Genomic DNA, 24,506 nt, shown 5'->3' with positions numbered 1-24,506 from the left:
ATGTGTGTTTGATTGACTGTTGATGTAAACACAGTCACATCATGCCTCAGGGGGCGGAGCTTCCTATGGACCGCCGACATCCCTTTGCACTTTCTCCAAGCGGCTGGTTGGACGTCTCCGGGAGTCTCCGGGGCCTCTCAGCCTCGGCCTGCTGGTGGTGCCGTTGTTGCTCGTGGAGGATTCCTTGGATTTCAATGTCACTCTTGACATTGTGCGGTCGTGAGCGCGAAAACAAGACAGCGCAGGTAGAATTGTTATTGTGCTGCTGTGTGTGCGTGCGTCAGTGCGTGCGCGCTCCCACGCCTGCGCTACGACGACCCCACTGACTGTGTTCCTTGGAAGACGAGCACGGTGATGATGGTGATGATGAAGCAGCAAGTTAATCATCTGGCTCCTGTTTGGCCATTTTCTCTTGTTTTTTCAGCTGTTTTCTTCACAAGACTGTTTTTGCAATGTGTTTTTCTTTCATAAATGACTGCAACATGCAGCAGCGTCTTAGAAAAAGAAGCACCCAACGGTCATTAAAATCCATCTCGTCGAAATTTCAGTCCTTTTTTTTTTTTTTTCCTCCTCATCTTCTGCTGTCTCCCTCTCTCCTTCCCATCTTGGCTCTTCATCTTTCACATCTAAAACTTCCGCTGTGTCGCCCTCTTTGACTTCCAAACTTCTCCCCAAGTGCCTTGACCTTCATATTAATCATTGATAGTCAGGCAGTTCAGAAAGCGGGAGACGCCTGAACAAAACATCATGAAACCAATTGGCGCCGGAGCCTCTTTCAATTGGAAATCCTATTTTTTTTTTCTCCCTCTGTTTGAGTTTAAAGTGCATCATTGTGTCCTAATGGTTCAGTTGCAGCGTGTTTAATAATCAGCATCAGGATCATTACCACGATCATGAACGTCTGGAACGTCTTTGGGGGGAAAAACCAGAAAGAAATGAGCTGTGAGGTCGTCGGTGTCGCCGTCCTCGGCTGCACGCCGCACAAAAGCACAACAACGAGAAGCGGCCGTGACAGCCGTGACCTCGATGTCTGCCCGTGTCAGAAACGCCCCCGCCGCCGCCGCCTGTCTGTCTGCGTCTGCTCGCCTCCGCAGCCTCTGCCCACCTATCGGATGTTAGTTTCTCGCACTGTCATCCCAAATCTGGCCGCCGCCGCCCGCTCCTCGTTCCCCACTCGTTGGGAGAACAAGTTGCGCCCGTGTCGGCGCCCTTCGCCAAGCTCCGCCCATATTTCTGCCACATTTTGTTTCTTATCTCCCTCCAACCAGAGGAGTGTTTCGGTTGTTGCCCACTCCCTCCCTCCCTCCCTCTCTTCCTCCCTCATCTGTCCGCCTTTTATTCTATTGCAGCGTGAGTGTGACCCAGTCCAGTGTTAGGAAACTAGTTATATAAACACACATGCGCACACACACACACACACACACACACACACCCCGAGCGGTGCAACACAGCGTGCGACTCGCCTGACGCAGTGAGTGTACAGTGTGTACAAATAGTGCAGCCTCCTGCTGCAGCCTCATTCACAAACAAGCAGTGCGCCGTTTTTATTTATGCATGCCTTCATTTTAGTCACAACAGAGCTTCTGTTTTGACTCGGTCGCAGCCAATCAGATGGCGCCGTGCTTTTGGAGGTCAGGCAGAGGTCGTGGCAGACGCCGGCGGTGTGTGTGTGTTGGGGGGGGGGGGGGGGGGGGGGGGTGTGAGAGCAGCAGGGCGACGCGTCACCAAAGTCGAGTAGTCGAGTTCAGCAGCGGCAGATTTACCCATGATGCTTTGTGGCACGCGGCAGAGAGTCTCCCTGGGCTCCAAATTGCTGCTCACATCTGCTGCTCCGTCCGTCGTGCCAAGAACAGACCGACGAGACACACACACACACACACACACACACACACACACACACACACACACACACACACACACACACACACACACACACACACACACACACACACACACAGCGAAAATAGCCGAGTCACGGCCTGTTGGGCCTGATGAGACTGTCATCAGCGGACTGATGATGTGGCGCAACAAAGATAATGGACAAAGTTGCTGTGACTGATGATCCTGTCAGTCCTGCAGGCATGCAGATCCAACTCAACTGAACTACAGTGAACTAAACTGAACTGAGCTGTGCTCCTGTTTCTGCGCTAAGGGCGTCCTCAGTTGCAACTTGGCACCAAAACAGTCAAAAACCTAACAAACAAAATATATACACTACCTGTCGAAGGTTTGGACGCACAATATAAATTGAATATCTTTTCTTTCGTTCTCCTGACTGTTGACATGTGCAGTTTCACACTGAAGGCATCAGAACACACATGGAATTATGTACGAAACAATAAAAGTTTCAAATTACTCAAACACGTTTTATATTGAGATTCTTCTAAACAGCCGCCTTTGTCCAAACTTTTGACTGGTAGTGTAAATCCATCCGTTTTCTATACCTGCTTCTTCCTGAGCTCAGGGCCATAGGGGTCAGCTGGAGCCTCCCCCAGCTGTCAGAAGGCGAAGACAAGGTGACACCCTGGACAAGTGGCCAGTTCGTCACAGGGCCACATAGAGACAAACAGAGACAGACAAGCATTCGCAGTCACACACACACCTTTGGTCAATTTAGAGTTCCCAATTCAACTCACATGCATGTTTATGGAGTGTGGGAGGAAGCCGGAGAACCCGGAGAGAACCCAGCAGAGTCAGGGAGAACAAAACTCCACACATATAGCTCTTTATTATTGGTTATTACTTTCACGTAGGCAAACAACAGCTTAAAACTGTCACTTGCACTTCCTGAATTTTCTGCTCCAAAGTCAGAGTATTTTTTTCATTTCAAGTCTGTGATTTTTAAAGTTGTGCGATCTGCAGGGAGTCTGACTGGAGCCTCGTGCTGCCGGAGAAGAAATGAAAAGAAAGTCTTGGGTGCTTTTTCAGCGCCGCTCACAGCGATTTGGAGACTTTTGACGGGTTCCTAGGGCTGACTTCATGTCGTCGCTGTTCCGGGAAGCAGCGTCCGAGATTCAGTCTCAGCTTGTGTAACAGTAAAGGAATGTAGCCGCTACGACGAAAGCTAAGTGCTGTACTTAAGCACAATTTGCAGAGCCTCACTTGACTTCCATTTAAAGCCTCCTTCAGTGAACTCGCCATGCGTTACGTTTTTGTGTCAAACCTTGCACTTACCGGGCCGACTTTTATAAACTCCTGTATTATTTACGGACTACCTTTTGATTGGCCGAGGAAATGGGAGGGGGGTGGGGCTGAGGCTGGTGGGGGTTTCACAGAGATGCAGAATGAAAAAAGTGAAGCGATCGAGAGCCTGTTCAGTACGGAAGCTGCACACGGCTCACTCCCTCTGACAGTGTTTGTTGGTTCAGTTTGTAATATAAATGTCTATAAAGCTGCTGTTAAACCCTTATTAATATGAATGAGTGGGCGGGGCCAGTCCTCAAATCCAGCAACCTGCTGGGAAAAACCAGCTGGAGCTGATGGTGTGTGTAACATCTCAAAGATGCTTTTAGTTTTGTTTTTTTTCCCACTGCGGCTCATCTGGGATTAACAATCCCGACAGGCCAGGATAATTGTGGAAAATTATTATCATGCCTGAGGACAATTTTTTTTTGGGGCCAAAATAAAAATTCCTCATGATGTGGCCGATAGGAACGCTGCTCGTCAACCAGGACAGACTTAATAATCTCACGTTGCAAACATTTTGCACATTTTACGCATTTTGCACCAATACTTCAGAAGACTAAGACAAGCTTTTATCTTGCAAATTAGAAGGATGTTTTGTTTTCTAATTTTGTGTTTGTTACTGAAATTTTCAAAAATGTTGATATTCTTTTAAAAGTGCATTGAAAGGTTTTACGTCAACTCACTGAAGGGCAGCAACTTCCCACAAACGTTGCCTTTTGCTTTTCGACAAATACTAGTTTCTGCCTCCAACACTGGATACCCTCTGTACCATCACACACACACACACACACACACACACACACACACACACACACACACACACACACACACACATAGATGTGAACACAAAAGGGCCTTGGCCTAGTTTCCCAACACTTTGTGTCTCTGTAATCCTATCTGCACATTCTCAACCTGAGAGCAGCATCCAGTCGTAATGGCAACGGCCAATGCCACATTCCTACGCAGCTGGCACCAACTCACTGCCGTAGGAGCGTGTCCGTCTCCTCAAGCGTACATAAACACACACCCTCGTGCGGCCGAAAAAAATACAAAAAAACCCCCACGTGAGGACGAAAGAAAAACATGAGAGCTGAGGTGGCACCGCTGGACGTTGGCCTGGGGGGGGGTGGGGGGGGGGGCGCTTCGCTGCAGATGTTACTAGGTGGTTGTGTGTGTGTGTGTGCACTTGTGTGTGTGCGTGGACACATCCAGCTGTGATGGCTAACTGCCCACTCCACCAAAGCTTTGGCTACTTCCCAGATAGTTGACCCAGATAGACTTAACAAGAGAGGAGAGGACACACACACACACTGGATCTTTGATGCAGGATGCAGATGCACACCTGCGTCGGCATCAGAGAGAGAGAGAGAGAGAGAGAGAGAGAGAGAGAGAGAGAGAGAGAGAGAGAGAGAGAGAGAGAGAGAGAGAGAGAGAGAGAGAGAGAGAGAGAGAGAGAGAGAGAGAGAGAGAGAGAGAGAGAGAGAGAGAGAGAGAGAGAGAGAGAGAGAGAGAGAGAGAGAGATTGTTTTTTCTCTTCCTTGCTGATCCAGCAGACTGTCGTCACAATTTGCTGCTTTGTTGTTCAAAGGGTGTCATCATCTTGTGATGTGTTGTGGGTGTCCCCCCCCCCCCAGGGGGGTTTCCTTCAACACTTTATTATTGCATAAAATTCAGAAAATAAGAAAAATACACACACTGCAGGATGTGACCTTCTGGTCGTCCTCTTTCAGGCAAACATGGTTTCGCTGTGTGAAGTGCCGCTGTGTGAGCAACATGAACAGGTTGGGTGTTGAAACTGAAAATGTCAGCGAATCATTTTTTTTTCTTCTTCTGAAAGCTGCAGCGTGTTCTCTTGTTTACTATGGCCTTGTGTGGTGTCATGCAGAAGTGCATCATGGCATTGCGACAGGTGCAACACTCACCTGCCACAGCAAAGCTCCGCCCACCGCCCAGACAGAGCCCTCCTTCGCCCCCTAGAGGAAGGGAGGCCTTAGTTTCCCTCTTCAGTCGGTGTGTGACCACCAGCCCTCACCTTGACAGTCCTGTTGTGCTTTGTCTAAATGTGTGTGTGTGTGTGTGTGTGTGTGTGTGTGTGTGTGTGTGTGTGTGTGTGTGTGTGTGTGTGTGTGTGTGTGTGTGTGTGTGAGAAACAGTCATTATCCTCAATGTCAAACTGCATTGCAGTGCCGTAAAAACCTTTGAGTGTGTGTGTGTGTGTGTGTGTGTGTGTGTGTGTGTGTGTGTGTCAGCCTGAGTAAGCCAACAGTTTCAGGGGGAAACTGTCATCTGCTTCTCTCTGGGCCGCAGGGACTGGAGTGTAAATGAAGCTCGACATTGACTCGGCCTTTGCTGCGTCTTTCCCGCCTCTTTTCCGTCGCTCCGGTTCCCGGCGTGCGTCTCAACGCATCACGGCTGCTGCTTTATTTTCCCTTCTCACCGTTACCTCAGGTTGCCCCGGTTGTCTGTGCTGTTACAACAGCGGCTCCGTCGACGAGGAGGGAGGGAGATAAACAGGGAAACGATGCTGTGACGTGTCATGAGGAGGAGGAGGAGGAGGAGGAGGAGGAGGGCGGTGGTTCTGCAAGGACACGGCAGTCGCACTTCATCATCGACTCGGTGTTACATCATCATTTAAAGGGAATGAACCCAGTTTTGTCATCTGTAACTTTAAATTGGCCTCGTCTAAAATGCTCGACGACTCGCACACAGTGTCTCAGCGTGACTGGCCTTCACCCGCCATGTCCGACTTCTCGTAGAATAACCCATTGCATTTTTGTCCCTCCGGGAAAAAAAAGAAAACATCCGCTCAAACATGCCAGACAGGCCGGTTAAAAACAGAGCAGCCAACTCGTCCACAACTTCTGGTTAAGCAGCTTATTTTCCGAGCTCCCTGCCGGCCACCCTGTGTTTTATTGTCACTGACTCTCAGTATTCCTGAAAATAGGAGCTGAACTCTTCCACTGGGAGTCCACATTGGTTCCAGCGGCGGCTCCCGGCGCTGGGCGGGGCCTCCCTGCAACCTCCTCTGGGTGGGCGTGGCCTCCCTCCAACTAGTGTTGTAATACTGGAGGTTGGTCCTGGTCTCCAGACCACTTTGTAAGGGACTCGGTCTCGTCTCAGACCAGAGGCATTTTCACTGGGTCTCGTCTCGGTCCAACTGTTTGACTGGTGGGGCCACAGTCGGTTCTAAAATGTGACAGAGGGGGGTAGCGGAGCAGCAGCAGATGGATGGAGTGTTTTGGCTATCCACCTCATAGGAGGAAAAATATATATCATGGGATATGTTGGAAACATGTTGCTTTAATGTCAACTGAAAATGAACAAAATCAAAGTTGCAACACAATCAGCGTCTTTGAAGCCGCACGGCGTTCAGCTCTTCATTGAAATGACTGAAAACACTGGAAACGGGGATGAAATACAGCTGTTTCATGACGGACTATTAATAGAATTTCTTTTGTTCGCCGGGCCGGATTAAGAAGCTGGCTGCCCCTCACATCTTTTTGGCCAAAACATGTAAATGCGTCTCATCAGAAAGCAGCCGATTCCCAGTCACACAAACCGCTCGGCTTCTCTGACGGCCATAATTACATAAATGAGCATCTGCGTCCCGCTGCTTCATAGGCAATAAACTTGTTGCAATGCCGCCCTCTGCTGGACGAGTCTCCGTCCAACAACAACAACAACAACAGTGGCTGACAGTTCCGCAGCAGCTCAGTGGGTGGCGGGCTGGGTGCTGGTGCTGCTGGTGCTGGTGGTGGTGGTGGTGGTCAATGTTCTGTCCACCATAAATCTCAAACTCATACACATTCAATTAAACAGCGGTTTCATTAAAAATGTGTCCCCGTGTGTGTGTGTGTGTGTGTGTGTGTGTGTGTGTGTGTGTGTGTGTGTGTGTGTGTGTGTGTGTCAGACTCAGAGAGGACTAAAGCTAGGTCAGAGGGAGGGGTAGCATTTAATGGCTACTGTGTGTGTGTGTGTGTGTGTGTGTGTGTGTGTGTGTGTGTGTGTGTGTGTGTGTGTGTGTGTGTGTGTGTGTTTACGGAGCCATTGGCCTAGTTTTTGGCTGGAGACCAGGAGTGCAGGGTTACAGTCACGCACTCCTCTCATCATGTGCACTTGACTGTAAGTCTCTCTCGTCCTTCTTTCGTAACGACCTCTCTTTCATAATCGACCGCTCTGCTACCTAAATCTGGCCCTCCCTCCGCACTCCCCTCCACCCTCCTCCCCCACCTCCTCCCTCTTCTCCACATCTTCCTCCTCCTCCTTCGCTGGTGATTTGGTAGCGGTTCACTCAGGAGTCCTGTTTATCCCTCCATCCTTCCTGCATACTTCGATGATACACACACACACACACACACACACACACCAAGCTCTTAAAGACCCTCCTTTTCTTCCTCTCCATCTTCCTCTCCCTGCTTTGCCGCAACAGAAAGTTCAGAGTTCTTTTCTTCTTTCCTCCTCCATCCGACTCAGTTATTCCATATTGCGGGACGCACTCGTGGTTTTGGGGTCCGTATTTGGTATTTATAGCCGGCCTGTGGATTTGAAATAGCGTAGTAAATTTATCTCAATAATATTTTAACGACATCGACTCTTCCCACATGTTGGATTTAGATAGACGCCAGTTAAAACAAAACATCCAAAATTGATGTTGCTGTCATGATTGTCTGTCTCGCTCTCTGTGTCTGTCTGTGTGATCTGAGCCAGAGTTCAAGGTTCATCAGAGCCTCTACAATAGAGACAGTTTTCATTTTCACTGAGAGCAAAACGACGTCGTCTTGAACGCAACATAAACAAAATAATTATTTTCCAATTTTCTCTGCAAACACTCTGAAGGCGGCTCGGTGGTTCCACATCAGTCACTCCCTGCAGGTCTGCTCTGTCCGCGGAACTGAAGACCACATTTATGAGTGGTTAAAAAAAAGGGGAAAAAAAGCCTTGAATAAAAGTCTATTTTTGGCGCTTTGGAGTCGCGGTGAGTTTATGCCGACAGCAGATGGCGTCACCACAGTTTCCTGGTCTGGACCGGCTCCCTGTGACACTTCCACAGGGTCCTTGTTGTTTTTATGTCAATGGTTCTGTGTCAAACTGCACTGTTGAGAGTCGACTTGTTATTTTGAGTCCTGCGCTGCTTTTAAATCCAGGCTGGATGATCGTAACTTTATTTCCCTGCGGTGCGAACCTCCGACAGAACAGAGGGAGGAGAGGGAGGAGAGGGAGGAGTAGGGGGAGAGGGAGGAGTAGGAGGAGAGGGAGGAGTAGGAGGAGAGGGAGGAGGGGGAGGAGTTGGAGGAGAGGGGGGAGTAGGAGGAGAGGGGGGAAAGGGAGGAGGGGGAGGAGGGGGAGGAGTAGGAGGAGAGGGGGGAGTAGGAGGAGAGGGGGGAAAGGGAGGAGTAGGAGGAGTAGGAGGAGAGGGACGAGGGGGGGAGAGGGAGGATAGGGGGAGGAGTAGGAGGAGAGGGAGGAGAGGGAGGAGAGGGGGGAGTAGGAGGAGAGGGAGGATAGGAAGGAGGATTAGAGCTGCTGCCGATCAAACCTGATTGTTGGCAGTTGTGCATCATCAGGTCCGCTCTGTGGCGCGTGCATCATAACATCAAGGCCGTGTGAGCGGATTGGGTCTTCCTCCATCATAAATGGAAGTGAACTGCCAGCAGAGGGCGCTGTTGCAGGCAGCCACTGTCCCGCTCGGCTGGTGAAGAGCAGAAGCATGAATGGGTTTTGTGCCGAGTTGCACTTTAAGGTCACCGTTTCCTTTTTGGGACAGACTCCCAGACATTCCGCCTGCCTGTTGGAACCGCAGCAGGAAGAAACTCACCAGCTCAGACTTTCACTCTTCTTTTTTTTTACCTTCCTGTAAATCTGTGCCTTGAAAAACTTTCTCTCGCCAAGTCCAACATCGTCACACACTCTTTATTTTTACGCCCCCTCGTGACCTCTGCTTCACCGTGTGTGTTCCTCTGTTTTCCACTGGAAGCTTGGAAACCTTTTCATCAGTGTGTTCTTTACTGCCACACCGACAATCTCAACATCTAAAACTAAAAGAAAACAATATTAAGAAGTACTATTCATCGGCTGCTGAGGGTTTTCTTTCAATCACATGATATATTAATTCTCAAACTGACATGAATGATTTTGAAATTGTTGACACAAATGTTGTAGGCTTTGGTTCAAAGTTCCGCCAGCAGAGGTCCTCAGTCTCCATATAGTGAAATAATTCATTCATTCATCTTCTATACCCGCTTATTCCTATTCAGACTGACGGGGGTCTGCTGGAGCCTCTCCCCGCTGTCTTAGGGCGAAGGCAGGGTAACACCCTGCACAAGTCGCCAGTTCATTGCAGGGCCACATAGAAACAAACAACCATTCACACTCACATGCACACCTACGGACAATTTAGAGTGTTCAATTGCATGTTTTTGGAGTGTGGGAGGAAGCCGGGGAACCCGGAGAGAACCCACGCAGACACAGGGAGAACATGCAAACTCCACACAGAAAGTTCCCAGGTCCGGGCCCCGGAATCAAACCCACAACCTTCTTGCTGTGAGGCGGCAGCGCTAACCACTGCGCCACCGTGTCGCCCTATAGTGAAATCAATTGTAAAAATTGCTTTAAAAAGCACTTTGGAAAGCAGTGAACTGATGGTGAAGAACAGAGGCAGCGAGTGCAGTGGTGCTGCTGGTGTGCCTTGTGCTTTTCTTCCCACATCTATATTGTCAGAATGCACACCGCTGACTTTTGCAATAATTGTAATTGAGCAATACATTTCATGCGGAGAAAAAAAAGGAAAGCACAGCAGTCATCAGTTGTTCTGGCAATAAAATCCTGCACTTGTTTGCTGGGAGGAGAGAAATAATCATTTCTACTGGCTGGCTGTGATCTCACTATGTTGTTTTTATATATATATATATATATTCTGGTGTGTGTCCTGAAGCATGATGCAAAACAGACGATAACAATGATTGGATATCTGGGGTGCAGCTGAAAAAATAGCACAAGTCTTGAGGTGTGTCACACCAGCCTATGGCGCCTCCTAGTGGCAGCATTTAACACTGCCCATGTTTGTTGAAGAACGGATGGAACACTTCAGTCTAAATCCTCAACTGACCTGAGTTCAGTTTTAATGTTTCTTTAACACTGAGCATCTTTCCTTTCTCCGCAGGTTTCGATAAGAGCAGACATTAAAGCAGCGCTCAGGGTGAGTTTATTTAACATTATTCACCTTTTCTGATCTATCTATCTATCTATCTATCTATCTATCTATCGTGTAAGCACTCTTCTTCAATGTATCGCTCAGGGATGCAATTGCAATAAATGACCACTAGAGGGAGACAGAGTGTCGCTTCCTGACTTGCAGCCCAGCCGGAGGGGGTATTTATTAACTCTAAATATTTACTTTTCTGACTGGGAAGATGTTAGATGAGCAAATGCTTTGTCTTTTTCTTCTTTTTTTTTAAATAAGCGAGTTTGAAGATTTGGAGGATTGTGTTTGATCGCTGGTTGCTTGTGTGAGGATGAGAGAGCAGTTGTGCGGATGGCAGTGGATGCCGGCACAGGGGATGGGAACAGGGGATGATGAGGGAGGAGCGGCGGTCCCTGTTCTGTGCGGACTGACGGCCATGTGCAGGCAGGAGACTCTCCTCCAGGCCCCTCCCACACTTTCTGGCTCGCCTGCCACTGATAGGGCAGAGATGGAATCAACAGCCAGGGTAGGAGGAGGAGGAGTAGGAGGAGTAGGAGGAGGAGGCAGACAGACAGGAAGGCTCGCTGCAGGTGTGTGCAGTCACAGAGTGGCTGAGCTCTGCGCTGAGCTTCGCTCCGCAGTCGTTTGCAGCCGCTGGATAGGATGCTGGCCATGGCCCTGCTGGCCAACGATGGGCAGAACCCGGGCTCCTATTACTGCCTGATCCGACGCCGGTTCAAGAGGAGGCGCAAGAAACGCTCCGAACGCAAAGGTAACCCCGGCCGCAGCAGCAGCAGGGACGGAGGCTGTGACTGTACTTTATGGCGTGCAGGTTCTGGCCACGCAGAAGCTGGTTGATCAAATGTTTGCTGGACTTACTTTAAGTTGAGCTTTAAAGCATTTCCAAACACTGCTTTGCACTTCTGCAACTCTTCTGTGTGTAACCGACACTTTGTCACAGCGCTTCAGTCCTGACGGAATGATTTCTGGTTGAGTGGTTGAGTGTTTCTTCATTTGTTGAAGTAAATTCTCTGAGCAGGTGTTGGATGATCTGTGACTTTTTTTTCTTGAACTCAGAAAAAGTTGGCTCTTTAAAGAGAAACTGGACTGCAGAAGGACATTTATTGAAATCTATACTAACTTGAGTTTAATTTCTATGGAGAAAATAGGGTAACATTTATTTCAATTGTTTAAAAAGAACCTCTATGGAACTCTTTGACTTGAAGTCTGAGTATAAGATAAAAATGAAAGTCCTAATTTTGTTTGTTTGTTGGTTTGAATAAACTACAGAAACCTCACTCAAATAGGTTTGTGTTACATTTCCTTACTCAGCGTTGTGAGGCGCCGCCTCTGTTTTGCAAAATGTTGATTTTTATTATATTTTAAATTTCATCAGACTAAAATAATGGCAACGGTATCATTCTTCTCAGTAATTAGTTTAGTTCATGTATGTTATATTGATTAAAATGTCTACAGCATGGTGACAGCACCAATTTCAGTTTTCAATAAACTATTGATGTATAAATGTAATATTATATTTTGTAAAGCGGGTAAATGTAGTCAAACAGCAAATTGATCAATAATCTTATGTTGTGAAAAAGAAGAAGAAAATAATAATTAAGAATGAACCTGAGAGCAAACAATTTCTGCAGACATCCAGCATTAAGCATTAAAGTAATATATATATCTTTGTCCCTAGAATAAAAAAAAACAACCTAACTGGAGTCAGCGACTCAGGTTGAGTTTACAGGAGAGATTTAACAGAGACAGTTAAACAACAACAGCAGGGATGCCAGTAAGAGATGACACACTTCATATAAAATTAACTGCTAAAAAACACACAATAGATTTATTGATGACATGATTGATATATTTGTCTTGTGTTTCAATGCTGTGACTGTGAAATAATGAAAGAGAGGAAAAAAAAGACAACAGGTTCCATTTTATCAAAAATGAAAAGAGGATTTTCTTGACTGGTTGCATCACTGTTACTGCATCACCAAAGCAGCACGCAGACCAGGAGGAAATCCTCCTCCTCTTCTTCTCCTCTTCTAACGGGGGAGCGTCGTCCCGCTGCGATCAAACCGCTGTTCCTGCTGCGTCTGCCGGTGGCAGCAGCAGCAGCAGCAGCAGCAGCAGCTCCGCTCTCACTGGCTGCCAGCTGCTTCTTCCTGCTCCTGGGCTGAGAGTTTGGTCGGAACCGCGCAGCCTGGCGACCTCGGAGCTCCTCTCCTCCTCCTGCAGAGATTATCCTGGAACAGTCCAGCTGGTAATTACTGAGGCGGCCACAGCTCGGTGCCAGTATGAGCCGTGTCCCACCACCTCACCCCCCCACTACCCCCCCCCACACACACACTCTTCCCGAGTCCATTCATCCGAGTAAATCCACCTGTGCTGATGCTGCACTGCGAGTGCCGGGTTCACACTCTGCTCACTCAGAGAATGACTGCGTCCATCAGCATTACACCGCTCTGCAGTCTCCCACCCTGCCTTATCACCCCGGGGAGTGAGAGTGGCACTTTTTAACAGCCGCCGAGGGGAGAAAGGAGGAAGAGGGACTTTCTGGATTCATCTGGTTGCTTCCTCAGTCAGATTAAAGCCTGAAGCCTTCCGATAAGTTACCAAGTGGCGTAAAGCTGCGGCGCTTAGCAGGCTCGCCGCTAATGCTAAGTGTGAGGTGGAGGTCAGGTCTTAGTTAAAGGTTGCTGGCACAGTGGAGTCGAAGGCTGCTGGCACTTTGTGACTCAGCTTGAATGAAGGTGAAGACGAGTCCAGGGTTGAAATCAACTGAATAGTGTGAAAGACAATTTCATCAAACAGTTGAAATGGTTCGGAAATGATCAACACAGTGAAGAGTTTGACAGCAGAAACCCAAAGCGCATCAGGAAATCACTGAAGTTGGAAAAAACAACAACAATGCACAAATCATAATGACAGCTGAGGCTGCAGACAGACTGGAGGAATTTAGTGAAGGCGTTAAAATAATGCAATGAAATTTTTCTCAAAATTCCAAGTTGATTGTAACCTATAACAATCTGACATCATTAGATATAATAAGAGGATGTTGAATTTGTCACTTTAAACAAAAAGTTTAACTGGAACTGAAGTAATCTTGACAGAAAACTTTTTCTTAACTCAGGGCTGACATATTTTTTTTTTATTTACAATTTTTCTCTTTTTTCAACAGAATTGTATGACCAACACGCAACTAGAATCACATTTTCGTATTTCATTTGCTTGGTTATTCGTGGTAACTTTTCTCCAGTTTGCCTGTTAATCCGCAGCCGCTCTGCGTCCACCGACGACGTGACCTTGCGAGTGACGCAGCTGCATTAGAGAATTAGCATACAGAGCAGGGTGACTTTCAAAACGCTGAGCCCGAGCAATATCTGGCCAGTGATAAGTTTCTGGAATGCATCTCTCATAAATGTGCCCAGCCGTGACTGTGTGAGGCGACGCCACCCAATGGACTGTGTATGAGATATGGAAAACGGGGGAAGCGAGGCCCCGTTGTTCTGCCGCGCCAGCAGAAAATCTCAAGATGAGCTTTTGTAACTTGAAGAGAGCGGCAGGAAGAGCGAGGGGCGGCGGCTGCACACAACTTCCACCAGGTTTTTCCTCTCCATCAATCTCCAGCTTGGACTCAACTAAACCAGGCTGGAGCTGCGCTTCCATCACAGCTTTTTCTAAATAAAATCAAAACAAGAGGTTTTTCCACGTTTAGCTTTGTCCATCACCAGTTTTTATTGCCATATTTAGGTTTTGCTGAATTCTAAAGGTGATGGAGACCCCCAAAACCAAAACCAGCTTCCTCATTTGATTTTCATTAAACCTCATAATCTCACTGGAGAGAAAGTTCTGCTTCCCCTCCCTCGGCCTCATCTCTCTCCTTCAGCGCCGTATTTCCTCCCTCCTCACCTCCAACCTCCCTCCCCTCTCGGGGCTGTTTGCTCTCCCTCTCCCTCCTCCTGTCAGCTGTCACAGCCTCTTTCATGCAGCGAGTCCCAACACCTCCACCCCTCCCACCCCCAGCCTCCTCTACCAGCTCCATCACGCCGGCCCGACTTGAGCGAGCGCACCAGGTGTGAAATTCAAACTGGGAGATGTCGCTCGCGCACAAATCACAGGCAGGCAGCGTTCACTTCCTGACGCAGTGGTTTTTTCCTTTTCTTTTCTTTGTTTCTTCCAGACTTTCCTCCCTCCCTCCCTCCCTCCCTCCCTCCCTCTCCCCCTCCCTCCTTGCCCTTCACGTGGGTGTTGGCGTGCTAACCCCTCGGTGGCCCGACCACCGGCCTTGAATTTGACAAACGGTCGTAGCTGTTGAGCACTGGGGCGAGGAGGGGGAGGGGGAGGAGGAGGAGGAGGCTGGAGGAGGAGATGATGATGACAGGTGGAGCCTCAGGTAGACGTGCAGGAACACTGTCAAGCTCCCGGGTCAGACGTCAGGTGAAACTGAACGAATGGTTGAAGGTTTTGAAGGCTTTTTAGTACATTTTTTTTTTCTTCTTTTTGTTCCCCCATTGGACAGTGGTTGCATCAACTGGAGCTGCATTAACTGTTCACACTGGGAAGGGAAGCAGGCAACGCTCGGTGGAGCCCTGAGCCCTGCATGGGATTCTTCATGGTTGCAATAAATCAGTTTCAAAGCATCCTTGCATCTTAAACTCCCTTTTTCTCTGTTTCCTGTTGTTGGTGTAAAATGTTTGGGGCAGAGGGACTCAGAGGCGGCAGAGTGTCAGAGAGTCGCTGGGCTGTTCCACACGCTGCCACAGGTGTTTTTAATGGGCGGAGCTTCTCTACCTTTGTTGCTGTTTGGCCTCCTGAGCATCGAGCACAACGTGATGCACGTTGCTGCTGCACTCAGAAAACACTCCTTCCTTCCTTCCTTCCCTCCCTCCCTCCTTCCTTCCTTCACCCCCGCAGGCAGCGGGCGGTGGCTGTGTGTGTCATAAATCAAAAGTTGTCAAATACATTTTGCTGCCACACAACGAAAAAGAGGAGAGAGAGTCTGAAAAGACTGAAGCAAACAAAGAGCAGTTGGTGCCACTGATAGCCTGAGTCGATTATAAAGGCTTTACATAATAAATTAGACATTTCTCTAACACTTTCTTCCACCACATCCCAGTAAATGTCATTTTGACTTTTTTGGCTTCAGCAGTGATACGTGATGTCATAGCCACCAGGTTTTTGTGGTGTTTTTGTGGTGGGTTTAAAACCTTTGACGAGGAGCGAGTTGGACGACAGCGAGACTCTGGGCTTCATGCAGACGAGCAGCGGTTGCACCTCTGCTGGGCCGATGCAGCTCCGCTCCCTGATTGGCTGGAAGCCGTGAGGCGTCAAACATCTAAACGTCCTCCTCTTAATATTCAGCCCAGAGGAAGAGCGTTAACGTCCAGCGACGGCGGTGGCCGAGGCAAATGGCTCCTGGCAGCCTGATCCAGCCGCCATTAGAGAGGCCAAATTGAATAATGGACTGGTGGTCACGTGCGGTCGTGTGTGTGTGTGTGTGTGTGTGTGATGAGATGGCCGGGTGGCCCCTCCTCCTGTTCTCCTCCACCCTTCTCTTTACCTTGGCCCATCAGTTTCAATCAGGCGGCGCGGCGGCCACTTCCCTCCCTGCCGTGACCTCTCTTCATTAGGTCACCGACAGCCACACGTGTACTTCATTACGCCGCATTACCTCTTCCGCTCTACAGGGGGGGTCGGGGGACGAGACGGCGGTGCCTGGCAAAGAGACAAAAGGACGTTGTCACTTCTCTCTTAAGAAAGAGGAACGGGCCGCAATCCCGTTTTTATTAAAGCTCCCTGGCTGCAGGTAATGAGCAGCCTGCCAGGAGCTGATTGGAGGAAGTGATGGGATTTTAGTGCTGCTGACAGTCCAGCTAACCTGGCTAACCATCATTTCTCACGCTCCTCTTGGTCTTTGCTCCTCCTGGATGCCAGCGGCGCCCCCACTGGTTGGACCTGCTGCTGTAAACTACCAACTTCATCTAGTTTGTTTTTTAATTGGTTGTCTTTGTGTTTAGTTCATGAGGTCGGGCCGGGTTATCGATTGAATGGACAAAAGCAAAATATATATATTTCAATATATTTTGTTTTGGGCTTTGTTTTTTGGGGAGAAATATGAAGGAACGAGAGAGAGAGAGATGGAGGGAGAGACGGAGGGCGGGTGTGGAGGAGTGGAGCGGCCCAGCGGGCCGATCAGTCTGTGTTAGCGGCGCTGTGAGAGGCTGTCGGCGAGGCAACAACCATTTCCAGCAGCCATTTGTCTCTGTCCACTTTCTCTCCCCCTCTTTCATCTCGTCTTCGATTCCTCATTTTGGCCTCCAGCCCTCCTTCGATCTGTTCCCCCTCTTTAAATTCTCATCTCTGTTTTTGTGTTGGCTTTTGTTTTGCGTGTTGTGTCGCGTTATTGTGTCTCCTCCCAGTTTTCTCAGTGTGCCATGCGTGTCGCTCTGTTTCCTCTGGCAGCAGAAAGTGTAGCGCCACTTATTTCCAGCTGTGTTTCTCCACTTCCCTTCACATGCCTTCCAACAGCTGCACTTCTTTGCCTAAATAGGATATTTAACTCAGGAGCCACGTCATACTAACAGTGGGAGAAGATTTTGGGGGGGGGGAGCAGTGCTTGCGTAGCCAGAACAAACACTGCTGTGCGATATTAGCCGCTCTTGTAAATGTTGTGTAAATGTTGTCATACTGTGATAACGCTGATTGTAAGAACCCAGAAAAATGTCGCAGACGCCGATAATTTCTGGCACGTTTCTCATTCGGCGTCTTCAAAACCGTCGTACCTGGAGTGGTGTGAAGGAAGCGTGTGCGGCCCTTGACCTGTAGCTGACGAGATCCACTTTTGTGTGTAAGGGAACTTTGTGGGTTCACTTGTGGCTTTTCATTCACAGACAAGTCTTGACCAGGCTAAATTTGCACTTATCTCAGGTTCTTGGTATTCGTCTCGCGTGCGTCAGGGTTCTGATCGGCGAGGAAACCATATAAAGTCATTGCAAAGCAGCAGCAATTCCCTCTGGTTCCTCTGCTGGTGGAGGTCGCTGGTCTTCGCCTCGCTTCCCAACGCAGAACACTGTCCAGACTCTGTTTGTCTTCACCAAGACAGCAAAGCTACAGTGTGGTTGACTCAGTGTTGTTTCTTTGGCTTTTCTGTTTTCCCAGCGTGACTGCTGGATTTGTGTTACGTGAGCAAGCAGCTGCATGGACACAGTTGGCACAAGTAACCAATCAATTGAAGTTCAAGTTCGAGTCCCAGTGATTGTTGCACCCTGGAAGATGTGACATCAAAAAAAGGTCCAGGTGGTTTTACCTTCCCTTGAATGTGGCTCCATGTACAACTGTTACTATTATCATTATCATTATTATTATTATTATTATTATTATTATTATTATTATACACGTTCAACTAACTGCCTGTGAGTTTGTCAGTGGGACAGTCGATCGTCACCATTGGGTGGATGATATTTTTAATTAGCATCAAATGTGGTTTCATACAAGCGTATTTTGTCTGTTTCTATTTCCAGCAATGTCCAATTTAATAAGTAAATCAATAATAAATACATACAAAGAAATGTGAAAAATTCCCCTGCTGTCGAACAAACAGTCCATACGGATTACTGATCTGTTGGTTGTGAGTCGGTTGGTGGGCCAACGTACAAATCCTGTTTGGAGGTTTGGGACGCCGCTCCAGCCACGTGTGGCCAGCCTGGTGACCGACTGGGGAAAAAACAAGCCAGTGCCAACAGCAGAATCCAGTCCAAGCTGTTTTTCACTCCGAGGGAAATTTTTGGAGCCCCTGTGAATTCCCCACCTCGACCACTGCCGTGTTATGGCTGCAGGAATCACAGCTTTTTCACTCTGATGATTTATGAGCGACCACACCTGAAGCAGCCTGAGAGGCCTGACTGTGTGTCTGTACGTGCAGTGAGAGCTCGTAAAAAGGTTGGAAAAGTAGGTGCGATGGCAAATAAGTGCGAAACTTGTGTGATTTAGCGTGGAGTGTGAGCCATTTTCAAACATTTACCATCATTTTTGTGGGATTTGGATGGAGGAGTGTGTGTGTGTGCGCGTGCGAGTGTGCGTGCGTGCATGCGTGGCCATTATTTCTCTGCCGGCCGGCCTTTATGACGCGTCCCCTCACTCATGCGTGGGCCTTGACTCTGTCGACACTTTCTGAGATGCAATATTTCATAAGAGCCATCAAATAAAAAATTCATATTGATACTCGGTGCCTCCACCTTCCTTCCCTCCACCTTCACATTAGCAGCGCTCCACCGTGATGAACGAGCGGCTGTCAGATACTCCAGTCTGGAACACAATAAAAAGCCGGTGGATTGTCAGCCGAGAGGCCAGATGGGCGGCTGGAAGTGACGAGGAGGCAGCGAACAACCAAAAACCATTTGTTTTATATTTTTATGTCGTATAAATAACGTGAAAGTGTCGTCATGAGAGCTTCGGATTGTCTTTGGCAGCTGCTTATTTAATCACGCCCGGCGTGTTTCCGGGGGGGGGGTTTCGCTCTAATTATGATGCCCCGGTTTCATCATCACAAGCAATGATTTGATGGTTTTACTTCGACAACCCTGTCAGCAGCAGATGTGAGTGGCGCATCAAGGGCAGCGCTGATGATTTAATGTTGGCTTCAGTCAATGTGGGATTTTAGTTGCAGCTGAAAGGCTTGAACAACGTGAACGAAACATTTCAGTTTTTTTTTTGTTTTTTTTAATTAAATCGAGAAGATGAAGATGAAGATGACGAGTCGATACAGTTTGAATCAGGAGGCTTTTTCATCAGCAAACGTCATCGGTTTCAGCAGCTGTGTGTGTGTGTGTGTGTGTGTGTGTGTGTGTGTGTGTGTGTGTGTGTGTGTGTGTGTGTGTGTGTGTGTGTGTGTGTGTGTGTGTGTGTGTGTGTGTCCGCTGCACCTATTCATCTCAGCACCGGGCTGAGCCGTCGCTCCGCTCCGTTACCCAGAATGCTCAGACAGTGCTGAGCCTGGCGGACGCAGGGGTGGTCAGTCGTCAGCTGCAGGTAGCGAGGACTCAACCACAGTGGAGGTGGTTGAGTCTTTTCATCTAAACACTGAGTATCTACTGTATATATGTCTATACATGTGTCTATAATACACACAATCCCAAAAACCGGAGACTTTCAGGAAAATTCAAACCTTTTTGTTGTTGTAATGTACCTGTGTGTCGCAGTGTCCCAGCTTTAAGGACCTGTAGCCGTCAGATTGAGCCCCCTGCTGGTCAGTTGGAGGACTTTGCTGCTTTGGCTTCTTTTTCTTCTCGGCGCCGCGATCGAGCGGCGAATCGAAGGTTCTGCCTGGCCTCACCGCCACCTTCCAGCGCGGCGTCCTCAATACTGCTGATGCTGCGCCGGCCGCCTCCGCACTTCCTTCCCCCTGCGCTCCTTAAAGATTCCCGCCTTAATAAAAGTGATCTTTATCGTTCTATATTCGCTCCGATATGTCGGCAGTTAAACACACTTTTCACTTTAGTACTCGGTGTGTGTGCAACAAACAGTCCTGCCTACCTTTGTTTTGTGTTGTTTGTGCTGCTTTTTTCTTTGTGTAGTTTCAACCTGCCAGTTTCTGCAAGTTCAAATCATTCACAGTTCACAAACATCCACAGTTTTAGAACACAACTATACATCCTGAAATCAGTAAAGTTAATTCCCGAGACTTTGTGATACAATAATAGTTTTGTCTTCATCTACTTTTCTAATCATATTCTTTGAAAAATAATAAATAGGCAATACAATAACAATCGTGCTGGCAAAATAGATCTTGACGAGTTCCAGCTACCTCTGTTATTTATTGATGTGATTTTGGGTGTTTTTCTTTGCTTTGTGTCTGTGGCCGCTGGGTTGCTGGTGTGAGATCAGTGATCTGCAGTGACGGACGGCTGCTCGCTGACCTCGCCTCCACTCAGGGTCGCAGCTCCTCACCGCCTCCACTTTCACAGGAGATAATGATTCTCTTTTTACTGGGAATGGGATTGTATTTTCTATCTCTCTCTCATCATCTATTCCTCCCTCACCTTTTACCTTTCCTCCTCCCCTCCTCGCCTCCCCTCACGTCCTCTGTCACCTGGCAGTGGGCGATGGCGCCGCTCTATCGCTCCGCGGCGGTGCAGGAACGCAGACGAATCAAAACCACCTTATTTCCCCTCAGTCTCTCTCTCTCACTCTCACTCTCACTCTCTCTCACTCTCTCGCTCTCTCTCTCTCGCTCTCTCTCTCTCTCGCGCCGTGCCAGATTGAATTTGAGGTTTTTCATCTTCTTTTTCATCTCTCCGCCGTCCCTGGAACTACCTGGAATTACCTGGAACCCGGCCGTCTGGCAACCTGACAACGCTGTATCGCTTCTGCATAAAGAGGACCAAAGTGTTTTTTTTATATAGTTTTCCCACTTTCATCCCATTCTTGTAGATGATTTGACTAAAAATTTATTCTGCATCCCATTTTGTCTCTTAACTATATAAACTTGCAACTGTGCAAATTGGCTTCTCGGCCTTTAATGACGACAATATTGCTGATTGCTCAAGTTTTTTTTTTTTATTTATTTAAATGTCTTTGATGTTTTTTCTTTGCCAGTCTCGATGAGGGCGGTGTGCACCAGGTCATTGTGAGTCGATTCAGTGAGGAGACGTTTCAAAACCTTCATCGGGGGATTTTTTACAACTTTTCTGCAGAACTCGACTGAAATCTTTTCAGCTGTGCTCCATGGTGACCTTGTTATGAGTGAATGATTTTGACCTGAGCTTATTTCCTCGCCATTAGCATCTTAACCTCAGCAAAATGCATTGGCTTTTAATATTCGATGGAATTCAAAAGAATTCATGAAGGACGCCTCTCTCTTTCTTTTTCGTCGTCGTCGTCGTCGTCGTTTTGTCGCTCACCTTTCTGATTTACTTCCCACACAAGCACTCATTTGACTCACGCCGCAGCGTTCCGACACAATGATTGCCCCTGAATTTCTTCTGCCTTTTTTTTCCGAAGGCTAGTTACAGCTTTATAAACAAGGTCGCCTCATCTGAAAATCAAGACTGACTGCCGTATTTGCATTGCATACTGATTAAACTCCGCCGCTGCTGCAGCGGGTGGCTGGCTGGAGGAGGCGCTGCAGGTGCAGGTGTGGCCGAGGAATGAGACGCAGTCGGAAGACAAACGGCCTCCGACGTTGAAAAATATAGGAAAAGTCTTTTTTTAGATCATGGCTTCATAGTTCAATACGCCAACATGTTTCGGCCATGTAGGCCTGATGATGGCAACTCATCTGATGGAAGCAGTTCATTGTTTTAAGAGAGGAGCAGGTACTCTAAGTTTTCGTCATCCTGCTCCTTTCCAATCACTTGATTGGAATGAATAAATAAAGCACATTATCATAAATATATAAACAAAAAAGCCCTTGAATAATTTTGCTGCAGCCAAACTCCTACTGGGGACTGCAGGAGTTCAAAAAAAAAAAAAAAAAAAAAAAAGCTCCCAGTCTGTGTGTCATGTGTGTCAGCGCGAGTGAGTTTGATGCTGCTGTGACTCCACTGGACCACCACCGCCCCCACCCGCCCTCACCCAACCCACCCACCTTTTCATTTTCAATTATGGGCTGGAATATGAATCTTTAATAGGGTGATAATTGTGCAAGCATATTTGCTGTCACCCGCCATTAGGCCAGATTAATTAGCCCATTTAGTTTAGCTGAAGAAAGTGTCTGGCTGAGGGATGGGGGGCGCTGATGGGAGACGGGGGAGGGCAGGGAGGAGAAATCAGCGCAGTCTGCTGCGTGTCGCCCAGCCATCGTTCTCCCGCTTTAACTCTCTCTCTCTCTCTCTCCCTCTCCCTCTCTCACTCTCTCCGTCATCTGACTTAATCTGCGAGTCTGTTTCATCACTCTGTACTTCTCCGCTCCGCTCTCAGCGATATTTCTGCCGCCGTGAGACTTTCAAGTGTCTCGACTGATGGTTGGTTGGTCGGGGTGTTTGGGGGGGGAGGGGGGAGTCGCTCAGTTGAAAACTTTCAGAACTATTAGTTCACTAATGAGCAGCATGGCTGCAGTCAGTCACTAAACTTTTCTGTCTTTTTCCTTTATGAAAAAGTGTTCTCTTGACAAAAGGAATTTTTCAAAGCGCAGCTAGATGACGCGTCGATAAAAGGAGAGCGGTAATGTAAAACAAATTGAAATTTGTAAAATAATATTAGAGATGAAGGACTGCTTCAGAAAGTTAATTTTTTTTCCCGCCTGAACAGAAAAACGTTTTGTAGAACCATGTCGAAGAAGCAGCATCTGCTCACTGTCGCTTCCAACAACATACACAATAATCACACAACAGGCTGCCCACCCGTCCAGCCCCTCCCTCCACTCTCACCTTCATTCCTCCTTCTGGGAATATTCATGTGCCCACATCAGCGGCTACTTGCGCACTGCGGTGTGTGTATTATATTTTTGGTGAATCTGATTTTACACATGCAGGAACTGTGTTGTAGTCCGGGAGGTTGGTCCTGGCCTCCAGACCACTTCTTAAGGGTCTTAATGGTCTTCTTGAGGCATTTTTACTGGGTCTGGTCTCGGTCTTGGATTGGGTGGACTGGGGATTTTTGATCCAGACCAGTGGACACTCAGCCAACACTGTAATAACACGGTAATAACAGAAAAGAATCCAGCTGCTGCCGTTTTACGCTCTGTTGGTGACACCCAGAGTGACACCCTGACACCTTATTTAATTTTATAAAGCAACGTTGTTGTTTTAAGTTTGCTGCATATGAAGTCTTGGTCTGGTCTTGGTCTGGAACCCCAAATGTCTTGGTCTGGTCTCAATCTTGAAGCTCTCTAGTCTGGATGATGTCTCGGTCTCGGTTGGAAGATTGAGAAACCTGCTGCTGCTGCTGCTGCCGCCGCCGCTGCCCCTCACAGTCTGACTTGTGGATGTGTGACCTCTGTGACCTCTGCCCTGCAGGTGCGGTGGCGCTGAAGCTGCTCGCTGGTCAGGAGAAACCCGCCGCCATGGATGTGGACGAGGAGGAGAACATGAGTGAGTGGACTCTGCTTCGGGCCTGCGCTCTGATCCTTCAGAACCTCCCGCCACCCCACCCCCCCCGCCCATCATTCTCCCCCCTCCCTCCTTCTGCACGCCCCCTCCCCTTCCTTAAACCCTCCCGGTCCAGCCTGTCCAGCCACCACTCTCTCTCTCTCTCTCTCTCTCTCTCTCTCTCTCTCTCTCTCTCTGATGTGTAATCAGTCTGAACACAAATTAACTGGCATTTGATGAGCATTGATGCGCTTTGTCTGCAGCCGTCCCGCCGGGAATTACCAGAGCTAATTACATTTTAAAGAAGCCACATGCAAATTTAGCTCAACAAAAAGTCTCATCTGTCGCTCATTTTGTTGCAGAGAGAAGACATTTGAACAAGTTGTGCGTGAGTGAGCGTGATTTTTTTTTTAAATTTATTTATTTTTTTTTTTAGCTCAGAAACGCCTGACGAAGCCTTTAACTTGACCCAGTTTCACCACAACAACAGAAAAGTAGAAAATAAGCAAAAATAACTTCTTCAAAAGCTTCTTGGCGTCTGACATCCAGCTGCTGCCAGCTCCAATATTTTTCTGAAGATGACCTCTTGCCTTTGATGTCTGCCTGTGTCGACCAGCTGATCGATCTCTTCCTATCGGTCGGTGAGTGTGACTGTTTTCTGCATGGCAAGCCGAGCCTCCGTTAGCAGCGCCGAGCTTCAGTCCTCACTTGAACCGAGACTGGAAATGCTGCAAACTCATGCAAAAAAAAAGAGGGGGGAAAAAGTGCTCTGATTTTAGCGAGAGCTTTCAAGGATGAGGCATTAAAAATACCTCAGCCGCTATCAAAGACTCCATCTACCGTCTCTTCTCCCTCAGAAACTCCTCCGTACGCCGCCGCACTGAACTCTAATTAGACGTTTCTCGGCGGCGGCGGCGGCGGTGCGCCTCAGAAGGTGCAGAGTGCCAGGGTCGGATGTGTTTTCATCCTCGTCTCAACAGTCAGAGGAAGCCGTCGTCCCAGCGGCTTCCTAACCTGACGCACAAGTGAACAGAGTGTCACAATTTGGGATGTGTTCGGGTTTTTTTTTTTTTTTTTTTTTTTTCCTTTTTGCTCTGCAGAGAAGT

At 48.1% G+C, this 24,506-nt stretch overlaps 1 protein-coding gene across 5 annotated transcripts in view; it reads left to right on the top strand.

Moving 5' to 3' along the window:
• adarb1b (adenosine deaminase RNA specific B1b) overlaps positions 1–24,506 on the top strand; it is a 69,611-nt gene that overhangs the window by 32,821 nt on the left and 12,284 nt on the right. For 2 of the 5 annotated variants that reach the window (XM_076048473.1, XM_076048471.1), the window contains 2 exons: positions 10,346–10,381; positions 23,329–23,403. In XM_076048473.1, the coding sequence (XP_075904588.1) occupies positions 23,376–23,403 (28 nt within the window). In that variant the 5' untranslated portion in view covers positions 10,346–10,381; positions 23,329–23,375. Of the gene's footprint in view, positions 1–10,345; positions 10,382–10,951; positions 11,139–23,328; positions 23,404–24,506 lie in introns of those variants that run through there. The other 3 variants (XM_076048470.1, XM_076048469.1, XM_076048472.1) reach the window with 3 other exon arrangements.

Source organism: Nelusetta ayraudi, unplaced genomic scaffold, assembly GCF_046127955.1.
Source record: "Nelusetta ayraudi isolate G7.1 ecotype Tasmania unplaced genomic scaffold, CSIRO-AGI_Nayr_v1 ptg000102l, whole genome shotgun sequence".
NCBI classification, from domain to species: Eukaryota; Metazoa; Chordata; class Actinopteri; order Tetraodontiformes; family Monacanthidae; genus Nelusetta; species Nelusetta ayraudi.
Note: the sequence above shows the minus strand (reverse complement) of the source record. Positions and strands in the feature narration are given on the sequence as shown.